Source organism: Arvicola amphibius, chromosome 6 (assembly GCF_903992535.2).
Source record: "Arvicola amphibius chromosome 6, mArvAmp1.2, whole genome shotgun sequence".
Classification (NCBI taxonomy): Eukaryota; Metazoa; Chordata; class Mammalia; order Rodentia; family Cricetidae; genus Arvicola; species Arvicola amphibius.
In genome coordinates, this window is record NC_052052.2 from 19,962,731 (window position 1) to 19,983,906 (window position 21,176).

Sequence of the window (21,176 nt, forward strand, 5' to 3'; positions counted from 1 at the left end):
CTAGTTAACAAACACCACCTCACATGCTTATTCTTTGTGATAAAAACATTCGAAATGTATATTTTCTTCCCACACCATTCTGTGTATCTGTTACTCTGGTTAGAAATATAACAAAGTAGGGAGATGTCTAATTAGAGAGAGTAGTCTTCATCAGCTACAAATCTTAATTTGAAGAAGCTTTTAAAGATTAACTATGTTTGTTCCCAAGGAGGAGTTCCGAGCCTTAAAACTGTTATCTTTTATTAAGAAAAATTAAGTGTGTTGTGGTACACCTATAATCCCAGCACTAGGGACATGTAAAGCAGAAATATCAGGAGTTCAAGGCCATCTTCTAATACATGAGCCACAAGAGTCCCCGAGACAAAGAGACAAAGTTAATACCAACAAAGTTAATACCCAGGACACTAGCTCAATCTATCTATCTACTATCTGTAGCATCAGTGACTAAACGCAGGTCCTCAAATGTGTTAAGCAAGCACTATAGCCTTTTATTAATTAACCTTAAGAAAGCTAAGAGAAATTCTAATAGGTAAGTCATATGAGGATTAAAGTCATTAAATTAGAAACTACAATGTTGCAAAAATGCCACTAAAATTCTGCAACAGAGATGACTCCAAGTTGAGTCCTTGATAACATTTTCCTCCTCTTCTTTCCCTGTAAGCCCCAAGTTTCCATCACTTCCTACCACAGCAGCACAGTGGTTAGAGTACAGCTTCTAACTTCATGTGGTGACTCACTCCTAACTCTAGCACTTGGGATGCTGAGCCAAGTGGGTTTATGGTAAGTGAGTCCAGCATGGGTTACAAAACCAGTTTAAAGCAAGTCTGCCCAACAGAGTGAGACCCTATCTCAGAAAACTAGCTAACTTTATTACCATGTGTAAGCTCCAGAGCTTGAATGCCGAGTTCATGATCTACTTTTCCATTAACAACTAGCTGTGTAGTTTGGACAAGTCACCAAATTCTCTAGGCTTTGGTTTACTTGTCAGTAAGGATACAAACAGAACCCACCTCTCAGGGTTATAAGGACAATGGCAGTACAAAAAAGTAGCTAAGTCCAGACATAATATGTGCACTAACCGTGCTGTTCTAGTTCTTGGTTGCAGTTCATGCACTCTTCCCATATTTATGCCCCCTGAGAGAAGCCTGCTTTACTCTTTCTCCCCTGGGGACAGGTAAAGGCTACTGTGCCAGAAGCTCGATATCTGAGGATATGTCTGAGCGGAGGTAAAAAGTAGTTCCTACACAGCAACATTAAAACTCTCTCATATGACCTCAGAAGCTAACCATATCCAAGTATCAATAATAAGGAAATTTTCTTCTGGTATATTTTGAATGTTAAATTAACTTTCCTCAGCTTGCTTGCTTGCTTGCTTGCTTGCTTGCTTGCTTGCTTGCTTGCTTGCTTCCTTCCTTCCTTCCTTCCTTCCTTCCTTCAGAGGCAGGATCTCATTATGTATCCCTGGCTGGCCTGCAACTCGATATAATGACTAGACTAGACTCAAACTCAGATATCAACCTGCCTTTGCCTCCTAAGTGCTGGGCTTAGAGATGTACACCACTATGCCTACATTTAGTTGGGAAAAAAAAACAACTTTTTTTAATGTATATGAAAGTTTTGCCGGTATGCATGTATGTGGACTATGTGTGTGCCTGGTACCTATGGAGCCATAAGAGGGCATCAGAGCCCTTGGAACTGGAGTTATAAAGTCACCATAAAGGTGCTGAGGACAAAATCCTATTCCTCTGCAAGAGCAGCAGATGGCTTAGCTGTCTTCTCAGCCTGGAAATTTAATTTTTAAAACTAAATCTCAAGCAAAGTTCAATTTTATCTCTGCTCAAATGATTACACTTTTGGAACAGCAATGCACTCCCCAAGTTATAACTATAGAAATTAAATGGAAAAGGAAATAAATGGCATGAACTAGTTATACTGGTACAAACCAACATGCTAAATCATAATGCCCTGAATTTTACATAAAAGCTAAGGACTTCTGAGTCTCACCTCAATACCTGCTTAAATAGAATTCACACAGGAAGAACTTGAAAGTAGACCAGAATTTCACATTTCCACTGCAATGATAGTTTCTTTTCTGTTTACTTGAATAACTCTGAGTTACAAAGTTATATTTACTGCTGAATATTATTTTTAAGACCTGAATCTTAAAAGTGATATGTCCTCATACACACTGGGCACATCAGTTTTAAAACGTCTCTGGTTCTAGTATGATTCTATAGAATTTTATTATAGCAAAATCCCCTACATATTCAAGTGACCATGCACAGATTCGATTAGAAACACACTATCGATAGTGAATTAACTCTAGCACTTTGTTAAATGTTTAAAATTGTCCCTAGAGAAACTGCATACTGCCTGAAAACATTACTTTTAGAACATATGAATGTAAAATTTTGCTTAACAAAAAAGCTGCTTAAAAAATAAAAATGGTACACGCCTTTAATTCCAGCTCTTGGAAGGCAGAGGCAGGCAGATCTCTGTGAGTTCGAGGCCAGCCTGTCTATAGTGCGAGTTCCAGGACAACCAAGGCTATAATGAGAAACATGTCTTGAAAAACCAAATAAATAAATAAAATAAAATGAAAAAAAGGTCAAACATCATAAACTAAACAGCTCAAATATCTTCTCATTCAACAAAACTCTTGTCAGTTATCAATAACTGACAGAAAAAAAAGAAGAAATAGAAGTATTACTCATTTTTTTTTAATATTTATTTATTTATTTATTATGTATACAATATTCTGTCTGTGTGTATGCCTGCAGGCCAGAAGAGGGCACCAGACCCCATTACAGATGGTTGTAAGCCACCATGTGGTTGCTGGGAATTGAACTCAGGACCTTTGGAAGAGCAGGCAATGCTCTTAACCACTGAGCCATCTCTCCAGCCCCAAGTATTACTCATTTTTAAAAGGAAGAAAATTAAGCAGGGTGTGGTGGCCCACATCTTTAATCCCAGCACTCAGAGGCAGAAGCAGGTGAACCTCTGAGTTCAAAGCCAGGCTGGTCTAAAGAGTGAGTTCCAGGACAGATAAATATACACATGCTATGGAGAGACACCTTGAAGACATTATTACAAAACTTCAAAAAGACTATATATGTATGTCATTTTTCTTATATGCATTATCTTATAGTCCTTTATATGAAGATTTTAAAATAGTCAATCCCACAGACTAATCTCACAAAAACAGAAAGTGGAATGGAAGATCTAAGGACAAAGGGAAGCTTTGTTTAACAGGTATGAAGTCTAAACGTGGGAACAAAAGTTACAGAGATGGATGGTGTCAGTGGTCAAGACAAGTTCATGTACACAGCGATACTAACTTATACTTTTAAAAATGCTTTTAGGGCTGTGGGATGTAGCTCAGTGACAGAGCTTTTCCTAGCACACACAAGGCCCTGGATTCAATCCCTAGTGTGATGGATGGAAGGGAATGTTTAAGGCCGGGAATGGTGGCTTAAGTCTTTAAATCTCAGTACTCAGGAATCTAAGGGTCACAAGTTAAAGGCCTACACAATATGACTTTGTCAAAGGAAGAGGGGGTAAATGTAAATTTTATGCTAAGGATATTTAGGCATAGATTTAAAACTTACCAAAGGAAAAAGAACTACAGGAAAACAGAGTTGGCAGGTCCTGTAGCACAGCAGGAGGACTGAGTTCCCAGGCAAAGGAAGCAGAAAGTATCCACAATAGATTTGCTAAGATGCAAGATGCTATTTTTTAATGTCTCTAATTTGTCCTTCAATTAGGAAGCAAGTTCCCCAGCTGAGTGAATGAAAATTGTGGGAAGTAAAGAGAAAGGGAGAAGACAGGAGGCAGAGATGAAAGGGAGAACTCCTAAGATGATTTTAGACACTGGGAAATCAGCTACACAGAGAAGACTGTGTGTCTATTTGAGACGTAACCATGAATGGAAACTAAGATGAGCCAGTATAGTTCTGGGCTGTTCTATTACAGTGTTACGGTGACAGGGAATAGATAAGTCATCTGGGTTTAAGCAAAGTTCTGGTATTTCTGGTGTGTAGATCAGGAATATGCACAGAACAGGAAGACAGTTGGGTTCAAGCAAGGATGTAATTTTGCTTGGTAAGTATAACATAGGAAGAGTGGAGAAAGCTAACATTTTCAAGGGACAGGAAACAGTAGCAGATTGTTTTTAACAGAATTTTTAAAAAATTAAACTTTATTTTATGTACACTGGTGTGAAGGTGTCAGAGCTCCTGAAACTGGAGTTACAGACAGTTGTGAGCTGCCATGTGGATGCTGGGAATTGAACCCAGGTCCTCTGGAAGTGCACCCAGTGCTTCTAACCCCTGAGTCATTTCTCTGGCAATGCTCCCCCCTTTTTTTTCTTTGGCTTTTTTCTAGACAGGGTTTCTCTGTGTAGCCTTAGCTGTCCTGGAAGTTGCTCTGTAGACTAGGCTGGTCTCAAACTTAAGAGATTTGCCTGCTTCTGCCTCCCAAGTGCTGGGATCAAAGGCATGAGCCACCACCACCCTACAGTAGTAGATATCAGAACTTAACTAGCATAAGAAAGAAACTGAAGTCCGTTTTGAGAGAAAGGCAAGTGGGTAATAAAGAAAATTTAGAAATGTAAAGTGTAAGAATGAGATCCATGGCAGTTTTAGGGTAAAGATCTGAGTGACCTATGTGGTGGTAAAAACAGCATTCTTGAAATCCATGTGCTGGAAATGCTGCAGATACTGGCTCAGATGATTAGTGGACAACCAACAGAAGCTAAAGCTCTGGAAAAATGACAACCGTGACGGCACTGCAAGCAGAACACGAGATGCTAAGAACACATCTCCTTCTACAGAAGTGGAACCAATGTCTAGGGTATCACATACTCAATTGATAATTAATGCCAAATTCTTTGTATTTCCTTTATTTTGATCTCTCCTTTCTTTATACTGTACATTTGACTGAAGAATATATCATTTTTCATTTATGAGTTTCTCCACAAAAGCTTGATATATATAAAATGAACTCAGTACATACTGTTTAATAAGTAATGAAGGCATAACTACAAAGATTTAGATAAGTACTAGAGGATAGCTAATTCAGAAAAGTAGTTTTTTTTCGAGACCGGGTCTTACTATGCTGTCCAAACGAGTCTCTAGTTTGGGTGTTTTATGAATCCTATTTTGGAGAGAATATTAATTGAAACCAAATAATTTCACAATGAAAGGTGACAGTGAAAACACAAAGCAGACCCTATGCTAATCGGCATAGGGTAAAAAGTAAGACAGGTTATTTATAAGAAGCCCAATTTTATAAATACCTTAAAGTTTGTTCTCCTGGCTCCTGCATCTTGGCTTTCTTCACCTGTAAACATCAGCATACGAAGAAATCAGTGCAGTAATCTGATTTGAAACCCTAGCTGTTCAAACACACAATTGTCTCTCTGCATCACAGGAGCTGGCTCCAGGAGCCCTCACTGATACCAAAATCTGTAGATGTCCATGGCAGTTATATTACACACATAGTTCTCATGTACTTTACACCATCTCTAAATTACCTATGCTATCTAGTACAGTATAAATACTGTGTGAATAGTTGTATTGTATTACTTAGGAAATGAGAATGTTTATATAATAAACGTACTAAAAAATAGTTTTGTCCATTATAAACACCCTTATTTACCCTTGGTTTAGTTCACAAATATTGACAACTGGTAGGGAAAGTTGACTATATATCAACCAATATTTGCTTCATTTTGTTTTGATTAGACCTAAAATAAATGTTATTATGAAAATACGTGAACCTCTTACACAATAGTAATTACCTACAATAAGCCAACCAAGAGGCTGAAGAACCCCAGGATGAAATGCAGACTCTGACAAAACACATCCAAAAAAAACATTCTATCATTTTTAATTCAATTGAGAACCCCAGTATGGTGGCTCATACCTTTAGTCTTAGCACTGTGGGGGGACAGAGGCAAGTGGATGTGAGTTCAAAGTCAGCTTGGTCTACAGAGTGAGTTTCAGGCCAGTCAGGGCTATAAACAGCCTGTCTTAAAAAAAAAAAAAGAAAGAAAAGAATAACAATAGAAGCTGAAACCTGATAAATTGAATTCAGTGGGTAAAGAGGAATGTGTATCTGGGAGTGGGAACTGAAATGAACAAAAAGTTATAAAAAGGGTTCAATGATAATAAAGAACATAAAATTCAAATACTGAGAATTCACTGCACCTAGGAGTAGCCCAGGAGGAGACAAGAACATAGTGAAGCATCAGTGAACAGTAGTCTAATCATCACACAGGTCCATCCTTAGAAATCAGACCAGGGAGAGCAGAGCCTATCCTGAGACTAACGGAGTCTTCGAGCACTTGCAAGATAATAGAATCTGCACTGAATCTTAGAGACTGTCTGGAAAGGAAGGAAACAACATAAGTGTAGAAAACATAGGAGACTACACAAACAGAAAGGAATGTCCTAGAAATAAATTTCAGAGTAAACTAAAGGCCACAGCCGGACTGTGCTGGTTTAGGACAACTCCCCTATACTGTCCACCCCATTATAACATGTATACACAATATACACTTATTCCTATGTTTTTTTACCTACTGAAAATCTGGTAACAAATGAAGGAGACTGATTCCATCTATTTATAGCGTTTTTGTCCCTTAAACACATGGGGACATAAAGCCAGCATTTTTCGAGTCAGGGTTTCTCTATTTAACAGTCCTGGCTGTCCTGGAACTCACTCTGCAGACCAGGCTGGCCTCACACTCAGAGATCCGCCTGCCTCTGCCTCCCAGGTGCTGGACTAAAGGCTGCGCCTCCACTGCTCTTTTTTTTGGGGGGGGGGGCAAACCAGCATTCTTTAGTTACAGTGTGACATGGTAAAAGCAGAAAATAAAGTGGTAGAGCCTCTTATTTTTTGGAAAAAAGGCACATCTAGAAAATACTACTACCAGGCCACACTTAGCTAACAGTGAGGAGAAATCATCAGATTACAAACAGCTTTGGGCGCTACCATGTGCAGCCTTTCAGGATGCTGCAGTCCTGTCTTCAGATGAAGGCCCCTCTCGCTGTTAGTGTCAGCCTCTACTTGAAGAGGAGAAAACAAAGAGTAAGGAAACAACAGGAAATACCCAAAGGCTAGTCGGGAGATAAAGCACTTGCTTAGCACCAACAGGACTCTCTCAACATTTAGTACTCTAGACAAGAGAAACAAGAGCAAAACAACTAATAGACAACCACCATCACTCCCACAGAAAAGAAAAAGAAGGGGGGCACTCACCGCAATTTATAGAGTGAGCAGCGCTGGAGAAACAATGTCATTATTCTGGGATACTTAGAAGACTTTTTCTCAGTTTGTTAGTATCATAAAGTCACTTAAGCCATTCATATCCTAAAACTGTCAATATTACTACCCAAATGTCATATTCTTTTCTAAGGTCCGTTCAGTTTTAAGATGCTATTACTGAGTCGCCATTAATCAGCACAGGTATGTAGTTTCTGCCCCTTTACCTTTGTTCCTCCCTGCCATCACTCTGAAGGAAACAGTAACAAGGCGTTGGCAGCACACTTCTTTGCAGCTGTTTCAAACATGTCACTCATTCGCTGGTTTTTGTTTTGTTTTTCCCAGAGATGATAAACACTGGTCTGACAGTTGTGTTTCTAAGCCTGGGGTCCACTGAACAGCTGCTTATGGTACCACATGACTGTACTCCCAGCACTCAGACTTGCCTGCAGTTCAAGGACAGCCTGGACCACAAACAGATTTTGTCTCAAAGAAACAAAGTGGGCTTATGAGGAAAAACTTGAGAGTCAGGAAGATCAGAATTCATTTAAAATATCATAAGATGGGTATGGTGGTACATTCCCTAAGATCTCAGCACCCCAGAGGCTTGAGGCAGGGGGCTCATGAGTTATAGGCCAGTTTGGGCTATATAGCGAAGTCAAGACCAGTCTGGGCTTCTTAGAGAGACACTGCCTTCAAAACCAAAAGAACAACCAATTCAGGGAGGCTGTCCTTCACAGTCTGTAGACTACCCCCTCATGGAAAAGAAGAGTGAATACAGGACTGAGTCAGCCGTGCCGTCTTAGTGGTCTGCAGCAGAGCCACTTGTTCCATCAAAGGGACCTCTACTACAACCTGCCCACAGCTCTTCTCCTGAAAATCACGTACTCTTCCTCTGTTTTTTTGTTTGTTTGTTTTGGGCTTTTTTTTTTTTTTTGTGACAGGGTTTCTCTGTAGCTTTGGAGCCTGTCCTCGAACTCACAGAGATCCGCCTGCCTCTGCCTCCTGAGTGCTGGGATTAAAGGTATGCAACACCACCGTCTGGCTTTCCTCTGTTTTTTTTTTTAAACAGCAAATACTCCATGTTTTCTTAGATTCCATGCTTGTCTACTCGGCATCTACTATATTATAGGAGCAACCTAGAGGACAAAGCTGTTTGTATCTCCCCCAGAGTCCAGAGACTACAGTCAGATATACTTCCTCTCCCTGATTCAAACACTTTTAGTTATTGTTCTGAGACAGGACTCATGCAGCCTATGCCGATTTAGAACATGCTACACAGCAGAGGATGAGCTTGAGCTCCTCATGCTCCTGCCTCCACTCCCATTGTCTTCATTAGGTTTCTATTGCTGTGATAAACACCACGACCAAAGGCAACTTGAAGAACAAAGGGGTATTTCATCTTACACTCCCAGGGAAGAGTCCCTCACTGAGGGAAGCCAGCAGGAACTGAAACAGGCCATGAGGGGTGCTGCTCCAGGCAACATAGATGGGGCCATTTTCTCAACCAAGGTTCCTCTTCCCAGACAACCCTAGCCTCTGTCAAGTTAACAAAAAACTAAATAGTCCACCAAATGCGGGGATTCCTGGTCTACCCCACCTCAGCTGGTTTCCCTATCCTAAATCAGCTTGCTAGAATTATCTTAATGAGTCATGCCATTGCTGTCTGCCTTGTCTTTATGCAGGGTTTCGTGAAGCCTGTGGTCACATCTTCCCTGGGGTGTGTTCTGCCTCCTTACTGACACTGGTGATGTCAGGTATACTGTGCCTTTTACAAAAGCACTGGCATGTCCATGTGGTCTTACAATCACCTTGACAGATTTATACTGGGAGCACAAGCCAGTAAGAAAGTGACGTTCCAGATGGGCAGTAGTGGTGCACACCTTTAATCCCAGGATTCAGGAGGCAGAGGCAGGAGGATCTCTGTGAGTCCGAAGTAAGCCTGGTATACAGAGAGGGTTCCAGGACAGCCAGGGCTACACAGAGAAACCCTGTCTCAACCAAGAAAAGAAACGAAGGGAGGGAGGGAGGGAGGGAGGGAGGGAGGGAGGGAGGGAGGGAGGGAGACAGACTTTCCATAACAATAACCATAGGACAAGAATTCTGGCTTTAAAGTGCTTCAGTTTCTTCCCTTCCTCTAACAATCTGCTTTGCATACAAGTTCTAGAAACTGAACAGAATGACAGGGAGGGAAGCAGAGCAGAAGCCATGTCAGTCACTTTAATCAGGTAGGGTAACTAAGGATTCTCTTTCAATAGTCTGTCAACATTTATGTAAGTCTTTCTGAATTTATGAGGAGACTTTTACTACATTAAACACTCAATGATATCATTTTCCTTGGTACATTTAATGTCTATAGCTCAGCTGTTTGTTTCAACAGTGCACATCCTATATATACTGCTCACGATGACTTTAACCCTATTATACCCCTGGTTAGTAATAACTCACCCAGGACAGGGATCACATTTAAAAATTTCAGTATTTCTATTAATTACTTATGTCTCCCTAACTTTTACAGTTACTTTAACTGAGAGGGCTAAAACAATGGCAGAGTAACCATAAGTGTGCAACTCTCAGTACATAAAGAAAGGGCAACACTCACTTGGTAAAACACTCACTACTGAGTGTGCAGAACAGATTTCCTAGCAGTAAGTTAGCCAAGTTTAATTTTAAAAACATGCAACATGCCAGGTAAGGTGGTACACATCTGTGATCCTGATCTGGGTAGTTGAGGTAACAGGATCACATGTTTGAGGCTGCCAGAGACTGCATATAGCAAGTCTATCTCAAAAGCCAAAACAAAAGAACATACAACATTGCTTTCTCCGAGGGAAATCACTAAGGATCCTGTTCTTCATTCTTATTTCTAATTTGGATTCTGTAAGTATAACTGAATACTACTCAAAATTTCTTCAGCTTAGCTTTTCTACAATCAATTTGAATTTGAAGGGAACACTCACCGGTTGCTCTGGTAGGTCTTGCTCTTCTTCCATGAGGACCACTATCTCTTTACACACTTAATGTGACTGGATTGCAGGTCTCCGCAGTCTTCACAAACTGTAAAAAGACAGGAATACAAAGCTTTATATACTCATAAAGTATTATCATCAAGGCCATCAGATAATAACTTTTTAATACTTTGCTACTCAAGCTTTCTACGTTAGTTCCAATCTCAAAATCTCAAACTTGCACGTGGCTTCTCAAAACTGACATGCTGTTCCAAGTCACGAGAGCTGTACGCAATAACTTCTGTAAAGCTCTGCAAAAGCCAACACGTGGAGCACTTCCACCGGTTACTATAGTGCCTAATGCCTTAAACACTTTACAATGACAGCCATGTGCAGATAATAAAACAATTTTTTTAAGGATTAGGGTTACGTTTAAAATGATAGAGACTGGCCTAGAAGGTCAGTAAGTTAAGATAACATCTAACCTGCTTTAATGTGGAACATTTACATAACTGTTAACACAGACACACAGAATCGCTTTAAATAGGACAAACTGGAAAATCAATTAAATACATCACAATCAACTATCTGTCTATATGTAATCAATTTAAATGAAAATGTAATTCTTCTGGTTCTCGATAAGGCAAATAAACAGGTAAAGTGAAACCTTAAATATGGGAATTAAGGAAAAATAATTATGTAAAGCTAAGATTCAGTTTAATTTGAAATAATGAGCATCCACCAAATATACTAGGTAATTATTTAAACAAATACTTTTCAAACCCTGTTCCTCTGGTCCTAATTTCAATTTTTAAACGTTCCTTTGACCTGCTAACAGGAGATACATTATAAAAACGAAATACTACATTCCTACTTAACTGAGGATGGCTCTTTTCTGATAAACGTCCCTGTGACTTCTCCTACCAACCATCAAACCCACCTTAACACAAAGTTTAAAGTTCAGACTCTTGCTGCAGAGATAATGAAACAACAGAAATAGGGACACCAAAGCCTTCGTTTCTGCTGCCCAGTCAACCTGTGTGGTTCTCTTTTGGTACAATATAATACACTTTTTAGAGCCATACTTAAGAACGGAAAATGAGCGCAAGCAATGCAAGCAGCTGAAAAACCTTAACCATTAGGTGACAATAGCTTTGCTCCTTCCTGTGCTCTTCACGTATCAAAAGGGAAACAAAGTTAGGTGCTCAAGGCACATGTGCCTCTTCCAGTCTCTCAAGACGCTGTCAGGACTATATGACGCAGACAACCAGCCCTGCAGAATTACAGGATGCAGAAGCGAAAGCTCACGGCTACAACCCTCCTCAGGCTCATTCTGCTCAGCACAGAAGAGCATAAACTATGTGACCATAAAACTGATTTGTGACTGTAAAAGATAAACACTTTTTTCTTTTACCAATTTATGACTACCTTAAATTACAATCTCTTTATGTGATTACTGCACTATGCAAACATACATTAGCAAATGTATGATTTCAACACATAAGAGCAAACAAAATAGGATCAAACTCTTAGAGAAACAGAATGCCTTCACTCTTCATTTTTTTGAAATTGTGTCTTACCTACAAAGAAAGTTATTAACACTCCACGTTATGTCAACCAAGGCCTATGGGTGTAAAAACTGTACTCTGAGTGTGCTCTTAGCCAAGAGGGAGAGGAATCTCTTCCCTGGGCAGGGTTAAAATCTACACCGAGATAGAGGAAGATAAAGACAATAATTAAAGATGATAGTCAATAACATGTTCTTTAATTTTGTTTTTAAACACAAAATCTGTACATTAAAAGAGAACACAAATTTTTTTTACAGATCAAAACGGGGGTAATAAATTTCAAAAAAAGAAATGCATAACCAAATGTTCAAAATATTCAAAACTATATTAAAATCCTGAGCTACTCAAGATGAATTCTGTAGTATGTTACAAGGTGACTTCCTTATGAAAAACAATGAGAAAATAATTCTACTTGTTTCTTCTTAGAAAATAAACATTCTTGCTAACATCTTTAAAACTACCAATATCCTTCCTCTCAGCTCTTCAACTGAAAGAAACAAAATGTCATAGTTTCCATATTTCAGAGAAAAGAACTTAGAAAACACAGGCTTGATTTTTTTTAAAAAGATTAATAATGTACACTTGCACATATATGCTGCATACAAGAAGAGGGCACCAGCTCTCATTATAGATGGTTATGAGCCACCATGTGGTTGCTGGGAATTGAACTGAGGACCTCTGGAAGAGCAGCCAGTGCTCTTAACCGCTGAGCCATCCCTCCAGCCCCATGCGTGATATTTTTAGTAATTGGTCAATTATCACTAGTCATTTCCATAACTTTAAAACAAAAGCTGGATGGTGGCACACACCCATATTTTCAGCACTCAAGAGGCCAAGGCAGAGAGATTACTGCAACTCTGAGGCCACGCTGGCTACACAGGGAAACACAATCTAGGAAGGAAAGGAAGGAAAGGAAGGAAGGAAGGAAGGAAGGAAGGAAGGAAGGAAGAAAGAAAAGGGAAAAAAAAACAGCAATTCCACCAAAACCAAATCAAAGCCAAGTAGCCTGAGGATCTCCTTGGATCCTGGCAACTGCAGTATGAGACACTTTCAAAAACACATTCTAGTACATGTGCAAATAAAATATATATTAATAACTATAAATTACATAATTCCATTATTCCTCACATTTCTAGCATTTATCGATGTGCTAAAACTTGTACTATTTTCTTTTTTCTGTCTCTATTCTTTTTTTTTTGTGATTCTAGAGAGCAAACCCAGAGCCTCATACATGCTAAGTATATTATTGTCTACCTTTTTTTCCTTTCTTTCTTTTTTTTTTTTTTTTTTTTTTTGGTTAGTTTGTTTGCTTGAGACAGTTTCTCTGTGTAGCTCTGGCTGTCCTAAAACTTGTTCTATAGACCAGATTGGCCTCGAACTCACAAAGATCTGCCTGCCCACCTCCACCCCCCCGCCCAGTTCCAGGATTAAAGGTATGCACCACTACCACCGGCTAATTCAACTATTGTTTACGCCATCACAACTTTTCCTAACTGACATAGACTATATAATAGACAGTCCACTCACTATAAAACATAAGCACAATTCTTGGTTCCAGTTTGGATAATAAAAGCAATGTAGAGTTATTACAAAAATCTTAAAATTCTCATTTCCATGGATTAGTTCTAGTTTATACATATTTTCACCATTAGTGAAACTTGACATTTTTCTGTGGTAAATGAAGACTTAAAAACATCAAATAATAATAGCTATGTCAGATGTGGAATGAAGATTTGAATGCTATGAAAATGAACTTAATAAAAACTCAGTCAATAGCTGATGAAGTTATAAACCCATCTCTTAGTTTAAGTACCTTTTAAGCATTTGGACAGGAAAGTCAACAACTTTCAAGTCTTGGCTTTATCATCCTTTCTGAAGATGTGAACTCGCTAGTGTTCATATGCCTTCATGGAAACACACACACAAATGACACATGGGCTCAACAGGTTATATTTAAGATATATATGCATACACACACACACACACACACACACGCATGTAATAGCAATAATGAAAAAAGAGGCCAAGAATTTGAAGGAGAGCAGGGCTGGTCTATGGGAAGGTTTGGATGGAGGAAAGGAAAGGGGAAAATGTTGCCATTAAATTGCAATCTCAAAAACTCAAGGAAAATATAAAATCGAGAAAAAAAATAGTATTTCCTATGACTTCATACTTCTCTAAGTGTCAATGAAAAAGTTAAAAGCTGGTTTGATTCAAATGAGCTGACAGTCTGTTCTTTTGTGTTTTTTGCGTGGAGGTCCTTACACCGTCATGCTGGCCTAGAAATCAGACACTCTGACACCCCCGCCCGAGTTAGCTTTACGTTTCATCTGAGTCACCACTCCATGCCAACGTATTTTTTTTTCCATTTGTTTATTTTGTGGGGATAAGGGGCATGTGCGCTGCACATGTGAAGCTCAGAGGACAACCTGCAGGAGACTCTTCTCCTTCCGCCATACGGGTTCTGGGGACTCGACGCAGATCACCAGGCTGAGTCATCTCACTGAGCCCAAAACACCCGATTTTTAAAATACTACTGCAGGTAGTTTATGAACAAACATATTCAAAAACAAAGCCAAATCTTTTTATAATATGAAAACTTAACTTTTATTTTCATGGCTAAGACGTCAGAAAGTAAATAATTAGTAGTGAATACTTTACTTCAAAATTCTGTATTCCTGTCTCATAATCTTTCTTGTGTAGCTGTATCTACAGTACTTGTCTTGTGATCATAATGGGTATAAGCATAACTCAGTCTATTTCAATGTGCTACTACAGTTCTTAGGCAAGGGAAAGTAAGTATATATTTATGATGTGGAATAACCTTTTTGTACACTGTGAAGATGTGTCACTCTGGTTTAATAAAAAGCTGAATGGCCAATAGCTAGGCACAGCTAGAGATCTCTACTCAATGTTGGGGGCATCTGATCTGATCACATTTTGCTATCTGCTCTTTATTATTTGGTCTTTTACTTTTGTTTGCTATGTAAATAAACTCACTGATCTGAAACTGAAGCATGGTTATTATGAACCATTCTTTGGACATACAAGAACAGCAGTCCAGGCTATATAAGATCTTATTTAAAGAAGCAAAAACGGCCGGGAGGTAGTGATGCAAGCCTTTAATCCAAGCATGGCGGGGGGGGGGGGGGGGGGGGCAGAAGCAAGTGGATCTCTGTGAGTTCGAGGCCAGCCTGGTCTACAAGAACGAGTTCCAAGACAGGCTCCAATGCTACAGAGAAACCCTGTCTCAAAAAACAAAAAACAAAAAAAAGTAAGAAAGAAAGAAAATAAAGAAAGAAACAAAAACAGTAACAAAAGAAGGGAAACAATCATAAAACACTCAAAACATTTCAAATAACTGGAAATTTTGTCTAACAAATCTGGCATATAACTCCAAAGTTAGCATCCCGTACTTATGCTGAGTCCAATTCCAAATTTAAATACAAGAAATAAATATTCAATCAGTAACACTGACAATTTCTCTGTTGTCTTGATGAATCTTAGAGAGTTTTCTGATGCCTGAAGAACAAACTCAAGTCAGGTGGTGGCGCACACCTTTAATCCCAGCACTCAAGAGGCAGAGACAGGAGGACCTCTGTGAGTTCAAGGCGAGAATGGTTTACAGAGCAAGTTCCAGGACAGACTCCAAAGTTACAGAGAAAGAAAACCTGTCTCAAACTACCTCCCCCCCCAATTTTTGTTTTAAAGACAGGGGCCCAAGTAAGTAACCAAGGGAGGCCTTGAACTCCTGATCCTCCTGCCTCAGCATCCCAAATGCAGGAATTACAGGCATAAACCATCACACCTGGCTTAATTGTTTAATTTTAAAACACTGGAATTAGGGGTTATAAACTTCAAAGGCCACTTCTCATTAGGCTCCATTCCTAAAGTTCTCCAATCTCCCAAAACAGTGCCCCCAGCTAGGGAACAGTCATGGCTATCTCTTTCATAATATTAATTTCCAAAGATGACTGATAAATCTGGGTTATAAGTCTAACCAGTTTTCCTTAAAGGAGGTAGATGAGCATCTCTATTCATCTGTTTCTGTATACAGGTTCCAATCATTTACATCCACCTCTCCTGACTACAAGATGAACAACACATGCCCTAGTGTCAGCACCAAGGTAGCAAAACCAGGAGGATTGCAGATTCAAGTTGGATGAGGACTATGTAGTAAGACCCTAACATCAAGGAAAGGAGGCAAGAACAGGAAGAAGGTGGGAGGAGGAGAGAGTAGTGAGGCAATGTTTGAAGGCAAGTTTACTTTCTGGATACCAATATATTTCTTCTAAACATCACAAAAAAATTTCGTGGGATTTAGCTGCTCTCCTATGCCAGGACAAGTGTCAGCAAGTTAATGACTGGCAGTACTGGTAAGGAGTCTGGGGAAGCGACAAGGGTCAAGCAAGAAAATGGCATGATTTCATCTTTACTCACTAAATGAACAGATGGTACAGAAATAGATGTTTGCCTGCCCTGGGCAGAGCCTTTGACGTCTTTTAAGAATGTTCCCAGGTTACAGATGCTCAAAACTGAGAGCAATGGCCAAGAGACTTGAGGAATGCCCCAGGCGCCTTCCACTCTGGTTAGTGCCTTGGTGTCTGGTAAGTCTACGTATGCTTCAATTTCTCACCTAGTTTCTCCATCTAGTTCTTATTCAGTCTCCTTTGGGTCTTATTTTTTCAAACTCCATTAAAGTCGCATCAGCTGAAGGCAATGTTTCTACCTTAAAAAAAAAAAACAAACAAAAAACAACAAACCTAAAATACATACCAGAATATCCTTTCAGAATCCTTTATTCGCAGCCCTACAGGAGGCAGAAATATCCCGTGGACCAATACTCAGCCCTTAATACTTCCTTAGAGTGGTTCTAAGAGAGGCTTCAAGCTGCCATAACCTGGGCAACAGTAAAAATCACATGAGGCAGGGAGGGGAGTGTGTGGAGTGTGCGGGCACAACACACACCTGCAACCACCACTTTCTGCAGGCAGACTAAAGCCATCATATGCAAGGCAACTCCTATAAACATCAGCCCAAGTCAACTGACTGGTAAAGCTGGTGAGACCTTCTGGCTCCTTTATTTGGAGGCATGAAGGACAGACATGCTTTAGTATTGTCAGCTGTAGGAATATTTATGCTGACTTTACACTGAGAAGAAGAATATATCGTGATTACTGAGAAAGTTACAGACTTAGGCTATATTAAATTCTTGTAAGAATATTTTAGGAATATAGTAAGAACAAGAATTACTTTTACAATTTCTAGTTTTACTTCTTGGAAAATCATCCTTAAAGTTGTCTATAAAACCGTCTCTAAGGTTGTTGGTTGGTGGTAGCACACACTTTTAATCCCAGCACTCAGGAGGCTGAGACGGGCAGATCTTTGGGTTTGGAACCAGTCTGGTCTACAGAGCAAGTTCCAGGACAACATGGGCTACATAGAGAAACCCTTTTTCAAAAAATCAAAACAAAGAAAACTGTCTCTAGGGTCTGAAGAGATGGTTCAGTGTTTAAAACCACTGTCTGTTTGTCCAGGGGACCTGGTCTATTCCCAGCACCCACTTGGCAGCTAACAATGTCTACAACTCCAGTTCTAGGGGACCTGATACCTTCACATAGACAAAACACCAATGCACATAAAAGAAAAATAAATCATTAAAAATCACAAACACATGCACACATATATACGAGGGGAAAATACAAGTTTAGTAACAACTAAGTCCAACAACTCCATTCCTTCTAACATGCCTTAAGACCTCTTGAGTTTTCAGTTTGTCAGTTTTAGAATTTCTCTGATTTTCAAGACTTCAGAACCCTAATCTCCAAAACATTTCCTTTATCCTTTAATCCACAACCTTAACAGTTCTCAGAGAATTACATTTTTTCAGTAGGAGCTGCAACTGGACACATAATATTACACTTTGGCATGAATATTCCAAAAATACATTGCTTCTAATTATATAAAAAATGTACTTCATTTCACATATTATCTGATCTACATGTCAGCTAGGGCTCTGGTATTCTAACAGCATTAACCTCAAAACTAAGGTTTTCAAAAGTCTGTATTCTAACTGCTGAAAGAAACCTATATCGGTTTGTTTTATTAATTTTAATTTCTACAAATGCATTTACTACTTCAAAGGTCTATAAACAAAACCCAACACTCTCACTCCCTGTGCCATCCCTGCAGCTCACAAAGAGAAGGGCAGTGAAGGGAGATTTAATAGTGTGCCTTAGTGTGCCTTTTCAACAAAGTTAATCTCTAAGAGCAGCAGGGCTGACAAGCTTAAGATGACTGGGGACACACACTTTGGGACCAGACTACCAGCTCTGACAGTAACCATGAAACCTTAGATAAGGCCTGCTGGATCTTAGTCACTTCATGTGTGAAACAGGAATAACTACCTTTCTTTTCTCCCCACCCCCTCTTTGACGTCATTTATTTTAACGCCGGTTGTTTTTTTTTTTTTTTTTTTTTTTTTTTTTTGGTTTTTCGAGACAGGGTTTCTCTGTAGCTTTGGAGCCTGTCCTGGAACTAGCTCTTGTATACCAGGCTGGCCTTGAACTCAGAGAGATCCACCTGCCTCTGCCCCCCAGTGCTGGGATTAAAGGTGTGCGCCGCCACCACCACCCGGCTATAACTACCTTTCTTATAAGGACTAAATGTGTTAATATCTGTAAAACATAAGCACAGGTTAGCACATAATACTCATGATGTATTTGTTTAGAAACAACTTTGAAGGGCTGGAGAGATGACTCAGCAATCTAGAGCTCATACTGCTCTTTCAGAGGACCTGAGTTCAATTCCCAGCACCCATGAGATGGCTCACAGCTGCATGTTAACCAATTCCAAGGGACCAAGGCCCTCTTCTGGTATCCTCAGGCAACATCACTCATAATCATATACCTACATACATATACATAATCACAAAATTTAGATTAAAAATAAAATCTTTGAACTAAGAATATTAAAACCATTAAGAGAAAGATCCAAATAGTAAGAAATTACAATGAAAGATTAGGTAAGATGGACCCACAGAACTACTTATCTTTGTCACACGGCTTTCATTCTAAAACTCCACACAAGACCTTTCTATACAAATCTTCAAGAAAAGATGCTTCCAAACTTCTGGACAATTTAACATGCCAATCACAATGTTTTTATTCAGCATATATATAAAACACCACAGTCAAATATTCCCAGGAGATCCAAAATATGAGCTCACAGTACCAATAGCTGACATTTACAGAATGCTTTTTATGGATCACACACTGTTCTAAGTACCTTTATACACTACTGTTTTCATCTTTCCATTACGCTTGTAACACAAGAACCATTTCCGATCATCACTGGTCCACAGATGGAAACTAAAGGCACAGCAGGTAACCTGCTCAAGGGTGTATACCTAAGAAGTCTGCAACTGGAAGTCAAGGTCAGGCAGGTTTATTTTTCAAGTCAGAGCTCTCAATCCATAAGTCTGTATCTCACAGACAAAACGAATGAGTGATGCAAAAATGTACGCTATGCATGCCACAGTCACCAGTAGCCAGCGCAGACAAGAGATGGTGGCAGGAAGCTGGGGAGGAGGCGAGTTTTTTTCTTCCCTTCCAGCTCTCATCCCCAATTCTCCTCCACTCGTGTGTGTGGACCCCACTGAAATGCACTGACAGCACCGGCTCACAGCAATTGCTCGTCAGGGTTAAGTGTAGCCTTCAGCAAGCCTGCTGTGAATTTGAGGCCAGCCTGTGTATAGCACAGTTAACACTCAAAAAAGACTAAATACGAGGTAGTAACTAATTAAACACAAAAAGTTGGTTATGTCTGCTGACCTCACATCAATAATGGCTCGGACAGGACAGAAATGTTACAATCTACACCTTCCTTTCTGCTCTAAGATTTCAAAAGCTGAACGGGGACATGAATGTGATCCACCACCGCAGACCCTAACAGTGACCTCGCACAGATGAGCAACTGCTTCATTCCCTCAGCCCTCTTTTCTTGGTTTTGTTTTTTTTTTTTTTTTTTTTTTTTTGATTTGTTTTTCGAGACAGGGTTTCTCTGCAGCTTTAGAGCCTGTCCTGGAGCTAGCTCTTGTAGACCAGGCTGGTCTCGAACTCACAGAGATCCGCCTGCCTCTGCCTCCCGAGTGCTGGGATTAAAGGCGTGCACCACCACCGCCCGGCTTGGTTTTAAAGCCTAGAGTGGGGATAAAAAAAAAAAAGTGGGGAGAAATGGGCTGGAGAGATGGCTCAGTGGTTAAGAGTACTGACTGCTCTTCCAGAGGTCCTGAGTTCAATTCCCAGCAACCACATGGTGGCTCACAACCATCTGTAATGAGATCTGGAGCCCTCCTCTGGCCTACAGACAGGATACTGTATGTATGTATATATGTATGCATGTATAAATAAATAAATAAATCTTTGAGAGAGAGAGAGAGAGAGAGAGAGAGAGAGAGAGAGAGAGAGAGAGAGAGAGAAAGCAGCTTTGTCCCCTACTGACTAAATGCCAGAACAAAAATGATGCCTTTGAAAAGCACCGAACAAGCCTAAACTTTGGCTGTTATGTGGAAACTAAGAAAGGATTCTTCTGATGGGTGCGCTGTAAACCAGGCACTTCACAACCAAAGTACTCAGGACTTCTGCGGGTGTGGGGGCCATTTTTTATTTTGTTTTTTAAATTTTTTATTGGCATATATTAATTATACACAGAGGCTAGAGATGCTTAGTAGTTAAGATTGTATTCTGCTCTTGCAGGACTTGGGCTCTGTTGCCAGCACCCACATAAGTGGCTCATAACTGCCTGTAACTCCAGTTCCAGTGGATCTGATAGCCTTTGTCCTCTGAGGGCACTCACACACATGTGCTACACAAAATCTCATGCAGCTAAGACACAAACACATGAAAGTAATACATATAAATTATACACAGGAGTGGGTTTAACTACGACAGCTTTATGCATGCATGTAAAGCATTTTAATCATGTTCACCCCTCATGGTTTGTTTTTTGAGACAGGGTCTCATGTAGCCCAGACTGGCCTTGAAGGCTATTTGTAGTTGAGGATGGCTCTTTTAATTCCTGATTTTCCTGCCACTATCTCCCAAGCTGGGACTGTATGCACAGATGGTTTACTGAAGTTAAAATCATGGTCCAGTAGGGTCCCCTCTCAATTGTTTTACACATTTATTTGTCTAAAATCCTTACATAATCAAGGTAACTTTCAGAGGTCAAAACCTAATAAAGGCAGGAGCTGTAGAGATGACTCAACCTTTAAGAGTGTGCACTGACAGAAGATCCGAGTAGTTCCCAGCACCCTAGTCCAACAGCTCACAACTGCCTGTAACTCCAGCTGCAGCAGGAATGGATTGCCTCCAGCCTCTGAGGGCACCTGCAA

General features: G+C 39.9%; 1 protein-coding gene across 4 annotated transcripts in view; it reads right to left on the reverse strand.

The window, feature by feature from the left end:
- Eya3 (EYA transcriptional coactivator and phosphatase 3) overlaps positions 1-21,176 on the reverse strand; it is an 85,836-nt gene that overhangs the window by 58,625 nt on the left and 6,035 nt on the right. For all 4 annotated transcript variants that reach the window (XR_005285737.1, XR_005285736.1, XM_038332912.1 and 1 more), the window contains exons 2-3: positions 10,227-10,323; positions 5,297-5,340 (exon numbers count right to left, since the gene is read on the reverse strand). Coding sequence is in view for 2 of the 4 variants with exons in the window: in XM_038332912.1 (XP_038188840.1) it covers positions 5,297-5,340; positions 10,227-10,259 (77 nt within the window). In the remaining 2 variants the exon portion in view is untranslated. The remainder of the gene's footprint in view (positions 1-5,296; positions 5,341-10,226; positions 10,324-21,176) is intronic.